Below are 15,896 nucleotides of genomic sequence, written 5' to 3' on the forward strand. Positions count from 1 at the left end.
GAAATTTCTTCTCTCCAGTTCTCCCAGTTCTGGAGGCCAGAAGCCTGAGATCCAGGCGCTGCAGAGCTGTGCTCCCTCTGGAGGCACTGGGGGAGGGTCCTTCCTGCCTCTTCCAGCTCAGGTGGGCTCCATGTGTTCCCTGGCTTATGGCTACATCGTTCTAACCTCTGCCTCCCTCTTCACACGATCCTCTCCTCTTCTCCCTGTGTCTCTCCTCTGCGTGGTTCTTATAAGGACACTTGTCATTGGATTTAGGGCCCAACCAGGTAATTCACGATGATCTCATCTAGAGGACCCTACTTTAATTACATTTGCAAAGACTCCTTTATCCAATACAGTCCCATTCACAAGTTCAGAGGGATATAGCTTTTGGGGAACACCATTCACCCCATACACCCCCTCCCCCAGGCTTGTCTGGGATCTAGATGGAAAGCCAGGGGACCCGGATGCATGGTCCTCAGGCCTTACTTTGAGAACCACCTCTTGGGGCTGTGCCTTACTGGTTGGGTCCCTCACCACCAGCTCTGCCCATCAGGCCCACATGGGCCTCCATTTGTAGATGAGGGAAAAGGCTCAGGGCTAAGGAACCTGGTGAGGGTCACACCAGGAGCAAGGATCCCAGCCGGGCCTCGAACCCAAGTCTCTCAACCTCAGGCCAGGCCCTTAACCCTGAGCCTCCGGGTCTGGGACCCACCACGCCCTACCCTGCTCTGCCCTGACCCAGGTACAGCTGCAGTGTGTTCACCTACACGTGACCAGTGGCCCGGTGTCCACTCCCCACATGACCAGGCACATCCCAAGGCTGGCCAGCTCCTGCTATGTCCCAGCACCTGGCCCCGGGCCCAGCAGAACAAGGCACCAATAGAATGAGGAACGAATGAGGGAATGAGGGAACAAACAAATAAAGAAACAAATGGACGGCTATGGACTCCTTGGGCTGAGTATCAACATCATGAGACCGCAGGAAAGTGATGCTTTCTGGGCCTCAGTTTCCCCATCTGTAACGGGAGGGAATGAAAGATCCTTCTGGTGTGAATGTGCCAGGCTCTAGGAGCTAAACACAGGCTCTGAAATGTGAGCCAGCAGGGCCCCGTGACTCCACTGGGGTCACCTGGAGACACCTGCCAGGTCCCAGGACTTGCCCTGAATCCCTTTGTTTTCCCATCTCACTGCCCTGATGTGCCTCAGCCCAGGAGGAAGCTCACACCCTCGGGCTCTTCCTCAAACAGAGGGTTCTCTCATCTTGACACAAGTGACACTTGTCCACGAGGATCAGCCAGTGGTGGGCAGGGTCCCACCCTGCTGTCGACTGGCACACCTAGGATGTCCTCCCCCATGATGGTGCCATGAAGAACAAGCCCAAATTCCAGGCACCTGAGCTGCCCGAGTAGGCCTAGGGCAGGTGTGATGCTCGGGAGCTGAAAACTGGAGCAGACACACAACTGCTGAGGCACATTTTTCTCCAGCATCTTCTAAAACCACTTTCACGGATAGTCATGCCCCTGGGGCTCTGCGGGCTTTAGGGGATTCCTGAGTTCCACTGCAGATGGTGCCACATGGCCTCCACCACGCACTCAGGAGACAACTTTGCAGCCATGTGCCACATGGAAAGTCTGGTCACACGACCTCCTTTAACCCTTGCAGCCTTCCAGGTGGGTGCCGGGAGATCCCCATTTGCAGGTGAGGAACCTGAGGCACAGAGTGGCAGCTCCTCCTCCTCCTCCTGACTCTCAGCTTTTGGACCCACTGTGTGCCAGGCACTATACTGAGAACTTTACAGACATCATCTTTTGAATCCTCATAATAATCCAGTAACTCCAAAGGGCCGGTGAGGACACTGAGGTTCAGGGTGTAAGAAATTGATCCAGCATCTCATCAGCACCCGAGTGAACCAAGTCAGCTCATTCATCCACCCACATCATATTGTTCTGTGCCTACTATGTGCCTGGGAGCAGATGGGTCCTAACCTCACAACAGAGATTGCAGCCTTAATGATTCTAGAGTACCACACTGAGACCAATCACCTGATATTCATGTGAAATAGGGCAGAGCGAAATGGACAGAAGGGTGGATGGATGGATGGATGGATGGATGAGTGGATAAATGAATGGATGAATAGATGGGTGAATGAATGGGTGGATGGGTATATGGGTGGATGCATGGATGGGTGGGTGAATAAATCGATGGATGGATGGATGGATGGATGGATGGATGGATGCACAAATGGGTGGATGGATGGATGGATGGATAGGTGGGTGAATAAATCGATGGATGCATGGATGGATGGATGGATGGGTGGATGGATGGATGGATGGATACATGGATGTATGGATGGAAAGATGGGTGAATGGATGGACAGATGGATACATGGATGGATGTATGGGTGGTGGAAGGATGTATGGATGTATGGATGGACGGATAAATGAGTGACGGGCTGATGAGTGGACAGACGGACAAACTGAAGAAAGGATGGGTGGATGGGTGGCTTGATGGGTTGTAGGGTGCTTGAATGATGGGTGGGTGGGTAGATGTATCAATGAGTGGACGGATGGACAGACTGATGAATAGACAGGGAGATGGGTGGCTTGGTGGGTGCGTGGATGGGTTGTAGGGTACCTGGATGGGTGGAAGGATGAAAGAATGGACAGGCAGATGGGTAGATATATACGTGGATAGATGATGAATGAATGGTAGATGAGTAGATAAGTGAGTAGATAGAAGAATAAAAAGAAGGAAGGAAAAAAGGCAGAACAGAAGGGGGGATGGGAAGGAGGGAGTGAGAGGAGAAAAGCAATAATAAAATCCATTAGATGAGCCAGAGAAGTATTCTCAGTGGGCAAATTGGCAGCTCAGCAAGTTCATCTGACAATGGCTGTGATGATCTGGGAGTGGAGCAAAGAGAGAAACTCAGCTGCATTTTGTCTTTTAAAGACAGACACAGGCAGATCCCTGCCCCACTGCAGAAGCTCAGGCTGGCTGTTCACGCCCCCCTGCCAGGCTGCCAGCCCTGCTTCTCCTGACCATCTCCAGCAAGAGGGAGCTCATCTACACCAGCCACGCAGTAAACAGCCAGTTACCGTATTTCTGAACAAATGTGTCTCCTTTACACGATCATCCTCATGGTAGCAGCCGCAAAGAGGACACACCAGTGTTCCCTAGCCCTGCCACTCGGCTAGCGGTGCAGGGTGGGGGCACAGCCCCTGTTGACCCATTGGGCCCCCCTTGCCATTTCTGTGCTACACATAGACTCACCCCAGGTCGCACTGGCCAATGTGCACCATGCACTTCCCGTGTGCCAGGCCCAGAGAGTCACCCGATTCTCTCACTCAGTCCTTATGAAAACCCCACACACGAGATGCCATAGTCACCCTATTCACAGATGACATCCCAGGTCTAGGAGGTGGCAAGACTGGATTCCAGCCGCCAGCCACTCGGCTGTCAGGTAAAAGCCGTGGCAGGCCCAGGACAGCAGGAACAGGTTCAAAGCCTTCTCCGTGGGGCCAGGTGCACACTCCTGGTGGCCAGTGGGCCAGGTTGTGGCTTTAGCACAGCAAAGGTCAGTGTTCTGCTGCCCCTGCAGATGTGGCCTCCCTCTACCCCAGGGCCACTCATTCCTTCCCAAGTGTGGGTCTCCAGTCAGCAAGCATGGGGAGAGGGTCCTCGGCCAAGAGAGGGTGGAAGGCTTGGTACAGAGCTGCCCCCAGGCTGAGTAGCAGACTGGACACTAGGCCAGGTCTAGTGCATGGAAAAGGAATCCCTCAGGCACTGGGGAGGCCCTGCCCCAACGGCCTCTGCTGACGCTTGCTTGTCCCCTCTCTGCACTATGAGTCCCACCCACCAGTGCTAACTCCCACAGGTGTGGCAGGTTCCATCTGACAAGCACCCAAAAGGCTAGAGCGGGGCAGGGAACGGCCGAGCGGAGTCTGCATCACCCTGCACTACAGCCGACCCACACGTGCCGCCCCCCTTTGCTGCACCAAAGCGCTTCCCCACCTAGGGCCAGCTCTGTCACTAGCCTTGGCTGCCACATCAGCATTGGCATCCCTAAACCAAAAGAAACCAAGCCAGGCCTGAGTGCCCTGGGCTCTCCCTCCCCATGCCAACACTGCCCAGACAGGACAGCCGAGCACCCTCCCTTCACCTGTCCTCACCATGAGGAGCACCAGCCCTTGAGAACCTGCAACCAAGCCCCAGGGAGGATCCAAAACACTCTGGGTGCCTGCTGCTCCCGCTGGCATGATCCCTACATTCAGACTCAACTGTTGGAGATACTGGGATACAGAATGAGCAAGATCCAGGCCTGCCGGGAGCTCCCAGTGCAGAGATGGGTGTGGGCACATGAGCATATATACACACACGTGTGCACACACACACACACCCATCTGCACATACACACACACTCCATGAACCTGCACACCTGCACACACACCCCCATCTGCACATGCACACACATACCCCATGCACCTGCACACACACATCTGCATATGCACACACCCCCCATGTACCTGCACACACACAAATCTGCACCTGCACACACCCACATGCACCTGCACACATACATGCACTCATCTGCACACACACACACACACACATACCCATATGCACACACAAACACACACCCATGTGCACCTGCACACACACCCCCATGTGCACATGTACATACACACATGCGCACACCCATACACACGCACCATCTAACACAGTTTGTTCTGCCTAAACTTGGAGGCCCCAGCCATGGCTGGACGAATGCAAAGGAGGAGCAGTGGTGCAAATGAGGCAGTGACCATGCCAGGCCGGAGAGCTGGGGCTACCCAGTGCTACTCCTCACTGAGTTGCCCTTGGCTTGTGCTACTGACCAGGGCAACAGGGGCCTGGGGTGTGGAAGAGGTGCCAGATTGATGGAGCAAGCCAGCTGGTGACTCGAGCCCACCCTTCAGAGAGCTGGCCGCTGTGACCAGAAGCACGCTGGAGGGGGCCGGACCCCAGCCTCAAAGCTCAGCAATCCAAAGGTGGCCTCTTCTGACCTCCCCTCCCCAGGAAGGAGTTTAATGTCTTCCAATTACTCCCCTCCCACTCCCTATGCAGAGGAGGTTGAATCCATTATTGTAATGAAAGGAAAGAAAAGGAAAAAAAGACTCTCCAATTAGGCTGGCCCAGGGACTCACATGTCATCCTGTCCCCTCACAGCAGACCCACTGAGGACAGGTGGCCAGGATGTTTGATGTCACCAGGTGGGACAATTAAACCCATCTTGCTGGCGGGATGAGCTGCTAAGCATATAATGACTGCCACCTCCCGTCCCCATCTCCTCTCAGCCCAATTACCTGGAATTAAGCAGGCAACACCAGATGGGAAAAGGGACACCAGCCCAGATGGAAGAAAAAGGGACACCAGCCCGGATGGAAGAGAGCGGAGAGAGCCGGGGATGCTGTGCCCAAGAGAGAAGGCTACAGGAGCCACAGCAATGTCTTCAAACACAGCAAAGACTCAGGGGAGAAGAGGCCGGGACTCTCGGGGCAGGACAAGGTGTTGGCGTGCGGACCCTTCACCTTGGCTCACAGTGTGCAGAGAGGGTAGCACATTCGTTCACGGAGGTGTGGCAACTGCAGAGTCTGCCAAGGCCCATTCACAGAGCCTCCGGCTGAGATGTCTCACATGAGAGGTATTTGGTACCTTGTAGGTGATTCGGGAAGGCAAAACCAGGTTTGGGAGTGGAAGTCAAGGACGCAGCCCTCACCACTGCACAAACAGACTTTCTCATTATCAGGGCCAGCCAGCAAGGAACGGGGTTCCAGTGCTCTCCCGGCCACTGCAGGAGCAGACGCTAAAAGGAAAGAACTCAGCAAGAGGCTGTCTCTGCAAGCTGCCTCCGTATCCCCGGAGGGCACCCGGCCTCTCCCTGCACGAGCCGCATCTTAGGTCTCGGTGCCCAGTGCTCCGGGATAAAGCCCGTCACCCGCCACCAGCTCCCCCCGCACATGGGAAGACCAAAAGGTGAGTCCTCGAAGCCATAAGGAAACGCAAGGTCACTGCTTCCAGTTTCTAATGTTTTGTCGTGCTTAGACTCAATACAGGTATGTCTGATATTCTGAGAATTCACTTCAAATTGAAGCAGGAAGTTCCAGCTTACCTCCACTTCTCTCACTCCAACCTCAGCCTGACCCGTGTCCCCTGCCTTGCAGCCATCACAGCAATGCTATTCACAGGAGCCAAAAGGTGGAAACAGGCCAGAGTTCATCACGTGATAAATGGATACGCAAAATATGGCCTAGCCACACGATGGAATGTTCCACGGCCATAAAGAGGAATGACGCGATGACCGGCTACGGCTGGGTGAACCTTGAAAACAAGATGCGGGGTGGGAGAAGCCACGTGCGAAAGGCACGCACCATATGATTCCATGGACATGAAACATCCAGAACAGGCAAACAGAAGCAGGCTGGGGGCTGCCTGAGGCTGGGGAGGGCGGTGACTGCTCACGGCGACCGGTTTCTTCCTGGGGTGTGAAGATGTTGTGAAAGCAGATAGAGGTGGTGGTTGCACAACATGGCGAAAGTACTAAATGCCACTGAATTGCGTACTTTAAAGGGTTACATTTATGTGATATGAATGTATTTCAATTTTTAAAAGTCAGAAAGCAGAAGAGAGGGTGGCAGGGCTGGGCCAGGATGAGACAATCAAAGCCAGGAGCCCAGCCCAGTGAGGAGCCAGGGCTGAGCCCCCACCGGGTCCCCATGCTGGTATGTGCCCCCCACCAGGACCTCATGCTGGTATGTGCCCCCCACTGGGACCCCATGCTGGTATGTGCCCCCCACTGGGACCCCATGCTGATATGTGCCCAGACACGCCACATAGCTGGGCCTTCAGACAGCCTCCCAGCCAATCCAGGGGGCTCTGCTCCTGCTCTAACAGGTCACCAGAGTTGGAGAGTTGGTGGCTTCAAGCAACACAGACTCTTACAGTTCAGGGAGTCAGAAGTCTGAAGCGGGTCTTAGGGGCTGGCGTCAAGGTATCGAGGGGCTGGTCCCTTTCAGGAGGTGCCGGGGAGAATTTGTCCCTTACCTTTTCCAGCTTCCGAAGCTGCCTGCATTCCTGGGCCCACAGCCCCATCGCTCTAACTCTGCCTCTGCCGTCACATCTCCTTTTTCTGACTCTGACCTTCCTGCGTCCCTCTTAAAATTATGTGTATTTACATCTGCGAAAACCCTTTTCCTTGTCACACTCTCAGGGATCGGGGGTTAGGACATCCACCTAGCAGCCACGGGCCTTCAACAAGGACCAGGTGCTGCGCTGCACGGTGCACAGACACAGAGCAACTCCGCGAGGCAGAGTCATGCTCCCAGCCTACAGAAGAACAGACAAAGGTTCCAAGAGCATCCCTGCCCAAGGTCATTTGGCTAACAGAAGCTTCCTTCATGGGACCTGACCTCCCAGCCTGAGGGCACCTTTCGGTTTCCTTCTCAGGAAGTCCTACCCTTCACCATCTCCTCCCTCCCAGCCGTTCAGAGCGGTGATGACCCCAAATTAGGGCACCCCCAATCTGGAGGGCTAGCTCTGGCCACAGCAAGACCCACATCCCCACACGCCTCGCTGGGTGCCTTCCACAAACCCCTCTCTCACTCCACAACCACAATCCTCCCCCTTGCCCCCCTTCCCCAACACGTTTGATCCCCCAGCCGGCACCAGGGCGGGATTCTTAGATTAAGTCTCCAATTCATCAGCCTCTGAGAAGTGTAATTGGGGCTTTTATGGAAAATCAGCTCATTATGCAAAGTGCAAGGGTTGTGAAAATGATTTTTTGAAGGAGCATGTTGGGCTCCTACCCAGCCATGAAATGAGGGAGAGATTCTTCAGGGCTGTGGGCTTGGCTTGTGGGTTTTCAGGGAGGAAAGGGTTGTGTTAAACTAGAACTTTTGCTAATCACTAACACTACAAAACGCTCGAAATGAAATAGTGTCCTGTGAAGTGCTGGTGGCTGCCCCCAGAAGGTTCAATTCCCCATGGAAATCCCAGCCCACCCGGAGCAAGGTGGGACATTGCTCAGACGCGGCCACCAAGTGGGGCTGCCTGGGAGGGTTGCCTGTCACCTGTCTCCTGAGCTCCCGGGTGAGCGTGTGAACCAGTGGAGGTCTGCGCTCAACCTCAAGGGCTGAAGAGGGAAAGGACCCAAGAAAAGTCCCAGAGTGGGGCTCAGAGGAGGGAGGGTGGAGGAGAAGGGCAGGAAAGCCAGGCCCCGGGGAGGAGGGCCTGCAGAGGTCTTCCTGCAAAGCCTCGCTCTGCGCCCAGGAGGCCCTTCCCTTTGGCCTGCAAACACCTCCCCTTCGTCTCTCATGTCTGCCTATCCTGTGTGCAGAAAGGGGTAACTGAGCAGACTTGGGGTGCTCAACCCCTCCACATGCCAAAGACAAGCCTGGCTCTTGCTCAGCTCCTAGGAGATGACCTCTAACCTCTAAGCCCCGGAGAGTCTGCCAGATAAGCCCTCCGGATAAGAGCGTCTTTGTATACCTGAGGCGTTGGGCCACGCAGCGTATGCTCACAATGTGGTTTATGGTGGGGCTGTGGGCATGCAGGATCAGTGTGGCCTCTGCAGGCGCTGGGGATGGAGTAACTAAGGTCGGCCTCACAGGCATGCCCAACCCCACCGGCCACCAGTGAGGACCCGCACTCCAGGGCTTGGGTGGGCTTCTGTGGGTGGCAATGTTCTGTGGCTGTTGCCACACGTGCCGACTGTCACACACCATTGCTGGGAGAACTGAGCACTATGCAGAAGGCTCCATGGGGAGGGGATAAATGGAAACCCACGCCCAATGTATCCTGGCTCCACCCCGGGGCCTTTTCCATTTGTTGATTTGACTCTAGATCTTTCTCTGCAACCATAATGGCTTCTCCTGGTGAATCTGAGAACCTGAGGATGGTCTTGGGGACCCCACACACACCCTGCTACTGTCACTGAGTGTGTTTACTGAGCCCTTCTCTGGGCCGAGCCCTGAGCCCTGGGATTTACAGGTCTCATCTCAATAAATCTGAGATGCCCCCAGTGTTTATCCTCATCTTGCAGATGTAAAAAGGGAGGCTCGGGGAGACATCTCCGGCATGAGGCCCACAGCTAAGCAGGACACAGACTTCAGAGCTGGGTCCACCGACATGCAGCCCTGGCTCGTCACACCTCCACTCGGGTCTCCTGTGGGGTGGCAGCCTTCAGGGCTGGGGTCTACAGTCCCAGTCCAGGGGGCCACTGTGCCCACACGCTGCCTGGGCAGTTCCCCGACCTGAGAGGGAAGAGGGCAGGTTTCCCTGTACATCTGCCAGCCCCAGGACCAGGGCCAGCAAGCAGGGCCAACCGACTGCTCTGCCTATCCTGGGAGGAGCGGCAGCGTGAAGTACCAGCAGCATCCTCTTGGGTTGGCTGGGTGGAGGGGCCAGAGATGTGGGGGACGGAGGGGGTGGCCCGGAGGGAGGGTGCCCACCCCGGGCCTCAAAGGGCCTCCCCATTCATCAATCAGCAGGACACACATGCAGGACAGATGCAGGGCCAGCCCTTTCCATGGTCCTCACCACCCCTGAAGCCACCAATGGGCTCCCGTTGCCACCTGTAAACCCCAAGGGAAACAGGCCCTCAGAGCTGCAGATGGGGCACCTCAGCCTCAGGAGGGCAGGGGCATCGAGAGCCTGACACGGGCACAGCTGGGACCCAGGACTGTGATCAAGGACTGTCTGCAGCAGGAGAGGGGATAGGGCTGTGGGCACCTGCGGCAGGACCACACCAATGCCAAGCCGGGCCAATTGCCTCCCCAGGAACAGAATCAGGTCACTCGTCTGACGTGGGGTCTGCGGCACCAGGCCTCCAGTTTGGAAGAATGTCTAACGGATTTGGAGAAGAGATCAAAAGTCTAGTATTTTGTGCAGGAGCAATTAAAATGACTGATTTTTTGTTGCATGAATCTCTTTCCTGCCTAATATGTAAAAAAAAAAAAAAAAAAAAAAAAACAGGCTGGGGAGTATAACCACGCCACTGACAGTACTGTATTGTCATGGGCTGGTGGAAAGAAGAAGGAACCATCATTTCTGGAAACAAAAACAAACAAAAAACACATAGTCTTTGTATCCAGAAATGATACTTTTAAAAACAATTAAACATGTTTTAAATGGTGCCTATTACAGACTTTGCACCAGCTGGAAAACAGCCTATGCACCTGGCGGAGGGACTGGTGGGGCCTCAGAGGCGTTAGTTATCCTCTAGCAAGTACTCAGGGTGCTGGGCACCGGGGTTTTGACTGCTATTCTTTATGCCCCAAATGTGTTCTAAATATTCTTTTGTATGTGCTTAATATTTAATTTTAAGAGTCTATCCATGGCCGGGCGCGGTGGCTCACACCTGTAATCCCAGCACTTTGGGAGGCTGAGGTGGGCAGATCACCAGGTCAGGAGATCGAGACCATCCTGGCTAACATGGTGAAACCCTTTCTCTACTAAAAATACAAAAAATTACCCAGGCGTGGTGGTGGGTGCCTGTAATCCCAGCTACTCAGGAGGCTGAGGCAGGAGAATGGTGTGAACCCGGGAGACAAAGGTTGCAGTGAGCCGAGATCGCGCCACTGCACTCCAGCCTGAGTGACAGAGTGAGACTCCAGCTCAAAAAAAAAAGAGTCTATCCTATATTTCACATTTTTTAAAAACCTCAATTTAAAGGCATTTCCATGTCCTCTGAGAATCCAACAACGGAAGTCCCCGTGGGTTTAGGAACATTCACCCCTGCCCAGTGCCTCTGTGAACCTGAGCAAATGGCCCCCACCAAGGGGCAACTGCGCCACCCAAAAGCTCCAGTACCATCGTCCTGGGACCCCCCAGCCTGTAGTCATATACAGCGTCCCCCACGGATCACATCAGGGTGAGGCCCCTTCCCAAAGTCAGGGCACCCTCATGATGTCACCTGTGCCCAGATGTGACCCCATCCTCGCTGCTCTCAGGCCAGGCTCTCTCTGCCATTCCAGCCTCTCCTTCTCACCCTGCTGGCCCCTGTCCTCCCAAGGGTCTCCCAGACACACGTCCCCACCCAATCAGGAACCTGGTCTCCCTGACCTCAATCTGTGGGTCAGAATCCACAGTGACCAGTTCTCATCTGGGGCTGTTCTCTCCTCTCACAGACGCCCAAGTGCCCCATCCAAGTGTCAGAAGTAGGAGGCCAGATCACAGGAGTCATGGGACCCTCTGAGGCTGAATTTTGCAGTCCAAGCAGAATAAACGGAGAGTGGAGAAATTCCTTGGCTTGGCTTGTCCAGTGCCCTGCACAGGGACCTGCAGCCCCTAAGCCAGGCAAGTCCACCATGCTCCGGCCCCATCCCTGCAAACAGACCCCAGCTACCTCATTCTCGGCACAGCCCCCGGTTCTGATGTGTGGAGAGTGCATTTAGGTAGGCAATGATCTGTGAAAGGATTAATTTGCTGATCTTATTACCTAAATCGAAAGAGATTTTGCAGCCGTCAGTAACATGCCTGCAAGATTTCCCCGGTGTGAGCTGAAGCCTCCGGCCCCCCACACCCCTTCCTGCAGCCGCCAACAGGTTACGCGACAACACGCGGCAAGTGCATGATAAAGACACAGGCAGAGGGCATCTGCTTCCAACCCCAGTATCTGCGACAAGGCACGCTGGTGTCGATGGGGATGAAAGGACCTGGCCTTGGCAGCGCACTCCGGAGAGCTCACCTGATCCCTTTGTTCTGCACGATGCTGTGCAGGGAGAGCCTCGACACCGCGGAGATGACCTGGGGAAGACAAGAAAAGACGCTCCTGTAATTTCACAAGAAACCAGAAAGGCATCACAGAACTGGGGACAGTGCTTTGCAGGACGTCGAGAACAGTTAACTAAGCACGTCGCATCTGGGTAAGAAACACGGCATAGCGTTTTGTAGGCTAGATACTTGTTTTGTATTTGCTGAGCAAAACTTGTCATTTGGACGTGCTGATATTTGCTGGGCACTGCTGCGCTCCCGGCTCCTGTGGCCACGCTGCTAACAACTCCCAGGCTGCTTCTCACCCAGAAAGCGTCTGTTTTGTCAGGGGCTGCCAGAGGGCTTCACCGAGGCCACCCTTAAAGGGCTCACTCATCCCATGCTGCTGTTCTGCAAGGTACCATACTACTAAGTACAGCTCGTGTTCACAGTAGGTGCCAACACATTTCAGAGATGGGGAAATGGGAGCCCAGAGAGGTCAAGTGACCTGCCCAAAGTCACCCAGCAGCGAGGGCACCACCCACGTGCAAATATCCCAGGGTGCTGCTTGCTTTCCTTCAAGCCCTCCCCTGCATGACATTTAAACAGATGCCTAGCTCCACGGAGGGCTTGGGATGCAGAAGGACAAGAGCTCCAGGTGCACAGTGGCATGACGGGATCTCTCCTTGTCTCCCCCGGCCGGCAGACTGGTCAAGAAGAAGGTTTGGTGAGAAGCAGTAGCCGCTCCTCCTCCCTCTGCTCCCCCTAACCGGCCTGCCCCGTGATGTGGGCCTCCTCTGGATAGGCAGGACCTACCTGTCTCCTGGCATTGAAAGCCCAATACAGCTACTCCACAGATCTCCAAAGGGACAGGTGGCAAGCAGGCCGGAGACAGGGCAAGAGGCTCTGCAGATGAATATGGGGAACCCGGGGTGGGGGACAGGGAGCTGGCTGGCCCAGGGGCACAGGTTGTCACACACACGAGATGGGCGGGAAGCTGTCACAATTCACGGGGTGAATGGAGCTCCTGAGCGCCAGACTCAGGCCCTGAGGAGGCAGGTGCGGCCTCGACATTGAAACTGCACCAAGTACGTCTGTGAGTCCACGTGTGTGAAAGCTCGCGTGTGTGGTCGTGTGTGCATGTTGCTTGTGCGTGGTACAAGTCTGTGTGTGCACTGCATGGCTGCGCGGCTGTATATGCATGTGTGTACGTGTGTGTCTGGGGGTGGGCAACAAGAAAAGGCCCATGACGGCCACGTGCCGAATTCATAGACACCCTCCACTGGGTGCTGGCGTCATAGGAATGGAGCCCAGAGGGCGCTCTGTGTGCCGGACACCACACCAGGGAACCCCACGAGGCCATCCTGCGGTGCACATTTGCTAGACAGGAAAACCGAGGATCGGTCACTTGCCCAAAGCTCCCCAGCCAGATGCACTCCCCAGGCTTCCTTTCAGCCTGTTCTGCTTCCAGCAGCAATTTTCAAAAGGGCAAGAGGAAAGAAAATCAACCATAGAGACGGCGGGTTTGACCAACGAGGCGGTGGCTGAGTGCTGCCTTCCTGTAGGTGCTCGTGATTCGGGACCGGCGCTCAGGGAAGCTGGGGTCGTGGAAGGACAGGGTCCTTCTGTGCTTCCTCAGACAAGACTCGATGGGCCGATTATGCGGCCAGCCCAGCCGCACTCCCATGCTGATGCTACAAGGGGCCTTTCACAAATAATGAGGAACTTGGCTCTGGGGTGTTTTTGGCTTTTAAGAGCTCTAAGCATTTAGGGAAAACAAAAATGAAAGCAATATTGCTGTATGTCCTTAGAGTTATTTGGAAGAATGTTAGATCCCAAAGGGTTTGGCAACTACAGGGCACCCAAGCCCCCTCTCACACACCTCCCACGGCAGACGTGGCTGATCAACCCCTCCGAGGAGCCGGGCGCAGGCCCAGAGCCCTCCTCCGTGGAGTCTAAGGAGGCACCAGCATTCGGTCAGTGCTGACACACAAGAACCTGTTTGTCAACCTGGAGTCAGCGCTAAGGCCCCAGGTCCGGTCGTACAGATGGAACCGGAGACAGAGAGGAGGCATGGCGGGCAAGCCAGCCAAGGCCAGAACATGGGTCTCCTGCGTCCATGCATCTGTGGCCCCTGTGGACAATTTCTACAGCTGCTATGACCACAGCAGCCTCAGCCCCGAGCTTGGGGCGCTTTGCCCCAGGATGAACGTGTCGCGAGCAGCTGATGAAGGGCTCTGGAGGGCCTGCAGCATCGATGGGGCAGCCCCTTCCATGGGTTCAGCATGGCCAGCTATGCTGGAGGAGCCCTGGCCCTCCGTCGGCCTGAATTTCAGGCTTCCTGGCTGGCACTGGGGATGGGGGGAAGCTCAGAAGCCCACCACGGGGAACCACACTCCAGTGACCCAAAACCCAGGGCAGGGGCTGCTGGAGCAGACACCGGACCCCTGAGATAGCCATGGGGTCAGATGGGGCAAAGCCGGCCCCATGTGAAACCCACTGGCCTGAAAGGTTAGGAGCAGAAGTACCTTCCTGCAGGAGGAGGGATGCCCTACAGTAGCTCCCCAGGGCACCTCTGGCTGTGCCCACCCCACTCCCAGGACAGACAGAGAGCTGGGTGTCCCCAGGGGCCCGGCTCTCAGGCAATGATCAAACACCTCTTAGCCCACAGCCCCAGCCGACTCTTCCGATATCGCAAATGTCAAAGGATGACATTTTCCCTACTTTTATTACCTCGTCTGTTCCGAGTCCCAGTTAACAAACGAATGAAGACGCACAGCTGCATTTCCCTTCCTGCCTCCCTCCCTCTCCCGCAGACAGCCGCTGGGTCAGGAGGAAAGGAATGTGTGTGTGCTGGGGACAAGGAACAGGGAGGAAAGACAAGGGGAATGATGTGCCACTCAAAACGACCAGGCATGCTGGGGAGCCCACCTGCACCGCCAGCTCCCAAAGCTTCAGGCCTCTGTGCCATTCACCAACGTCCAGGCCTCACCAGGCCACGCTTGGTGAGACTCACTGAGGAACGAGGTGGGGACTGGAGAGCTCAGAGGACAGGCTGTGGTGGTTGAGTCTGGATCCTGGATGGCAGCCCTGGCTCCGTCCCCACCCAACCATGGCCTGCTCTGACCTCAGGTTCCAAGACACCGGCAGCCCATCAGCCTCCACACAGCCACAGAGCAACCTTTTAAGGGCGGCACTTTAAAAGACAGACCCTAGGTCCTACCCCCGCCCACCCCACAGGCTCTGGGGCCTGGGAATCTGCATTTATAGTTCAGGGCCCATATGGCCGGATATGCAGCCCGCTGGGGCCCTCTGTCCCCTAAGGACTGGCCAGACGGGTAACGCCACAGACTGGGTCAAAGCCTGCGGGAAGCCAGGAGCACGTCCCAATTGTTCACTTGTGGACGCCTCGCAGAGCCAGGGTCCCTGAAGCCCCTCCACAATGGACAGGGAAGCAGAGGGTTCAGGAAGGACACAGGAAAGGGCATGCGGTCTGTGAGCTCCTCCGGGGTAGGAACAAAGTTGGCTTTGCTGAATGATTTATCTCCAATGTCTTCATGTTGTAGGCCCATCAGCTGTAACTCCACCTGAGAAACCTTTAGATCACAGTGACTGTAAATGCAAAGCTCTATGCTGCAGGTTCAGCAGAGGATAGGAAGCCTCAGTGATCCCAGAGCCCAGGCACCGAAAACTCCACGTGATGGGTCCTTCCGCAAAAACACTTCGGCATTTTTACTTTACTGCACGAAGTTTCCAAACTGAGGACAGAGGTGCTGTGCTCACAGTATTTGCAACTTAAACATCCACAATCAAAACTCAAGACAGGGCCAGGAAGAAAAAGGAAACGTAGACTGCGGATTCACTGTAGGACAATCACCCAATCTTGCATGGCCTTCTGGAAAGAACCCAGATGTCTAGCTATTCACATGTGACCTCATCCCAGTCTCCACTGCCCCTTCTGCACTTTCCCTCTGCATCTTCTGCCTCACTTCTTTTTCACACCTCCTGTAACTTCATTCCTCTGTGCTGTATTCTTAGTGACTTCCTCGGTTCTGTCTTCTGATTCATTAATTCTCCCTTCGGCTCCACCTAGACTACTGTTTAAGACACACACTGAGTTTTTCATTTCAACAATCTCAATTTTCATTTTCAGAATTTCTATTTAGTTCTTTTCTCAAATTCCATCT

At 55.1% G+C, this 15,896-nt stretch overlaps 1 protein-coding gene across 12 annotated transcripts in view; it reads right to left on the reverse strand.

Annotated features, from left to right (window-relative positions):
• VAV2 (vav guanine nucleotide exchange factor 2) overlaps nucleotides 1-15,896 on the reverse strand; it is a 230,131-nt gene that overhangs the window by 87,149 nt on the left and 127,086 nt on the right. For all 12 annotated transcript variants that reach the window (XM_063696850.1, XM_063696849.1, XM_063696851.1 and 9 more), the window contains exon 3: nucleotides 11,705-11,763. In XM_063696850.1, coding sequence (XP_063552920.1) covers nucleotides 11,705-11,763 — 59 coding nt within the window. The remainder of the gene's footprint in view (nucleotides 1-11,704; nucleotides 11,764-15,896) is intronic.

This window comes from Gorilla gorilla, chromosome 13 (genome assembly GCF_029281585.2).
Source record: "Gorilla gorilla gorilla isolate KB3781 chromosome 13, NHGRI_mGorGor1-v2.1_pri, whole genome shotgun sequence".
Lineage (NCBI taxonomy): Eukaryota > Metazoa > Chordata > Mammalia > Primates > Hominidae > Gorilla > Gorilla gorilla.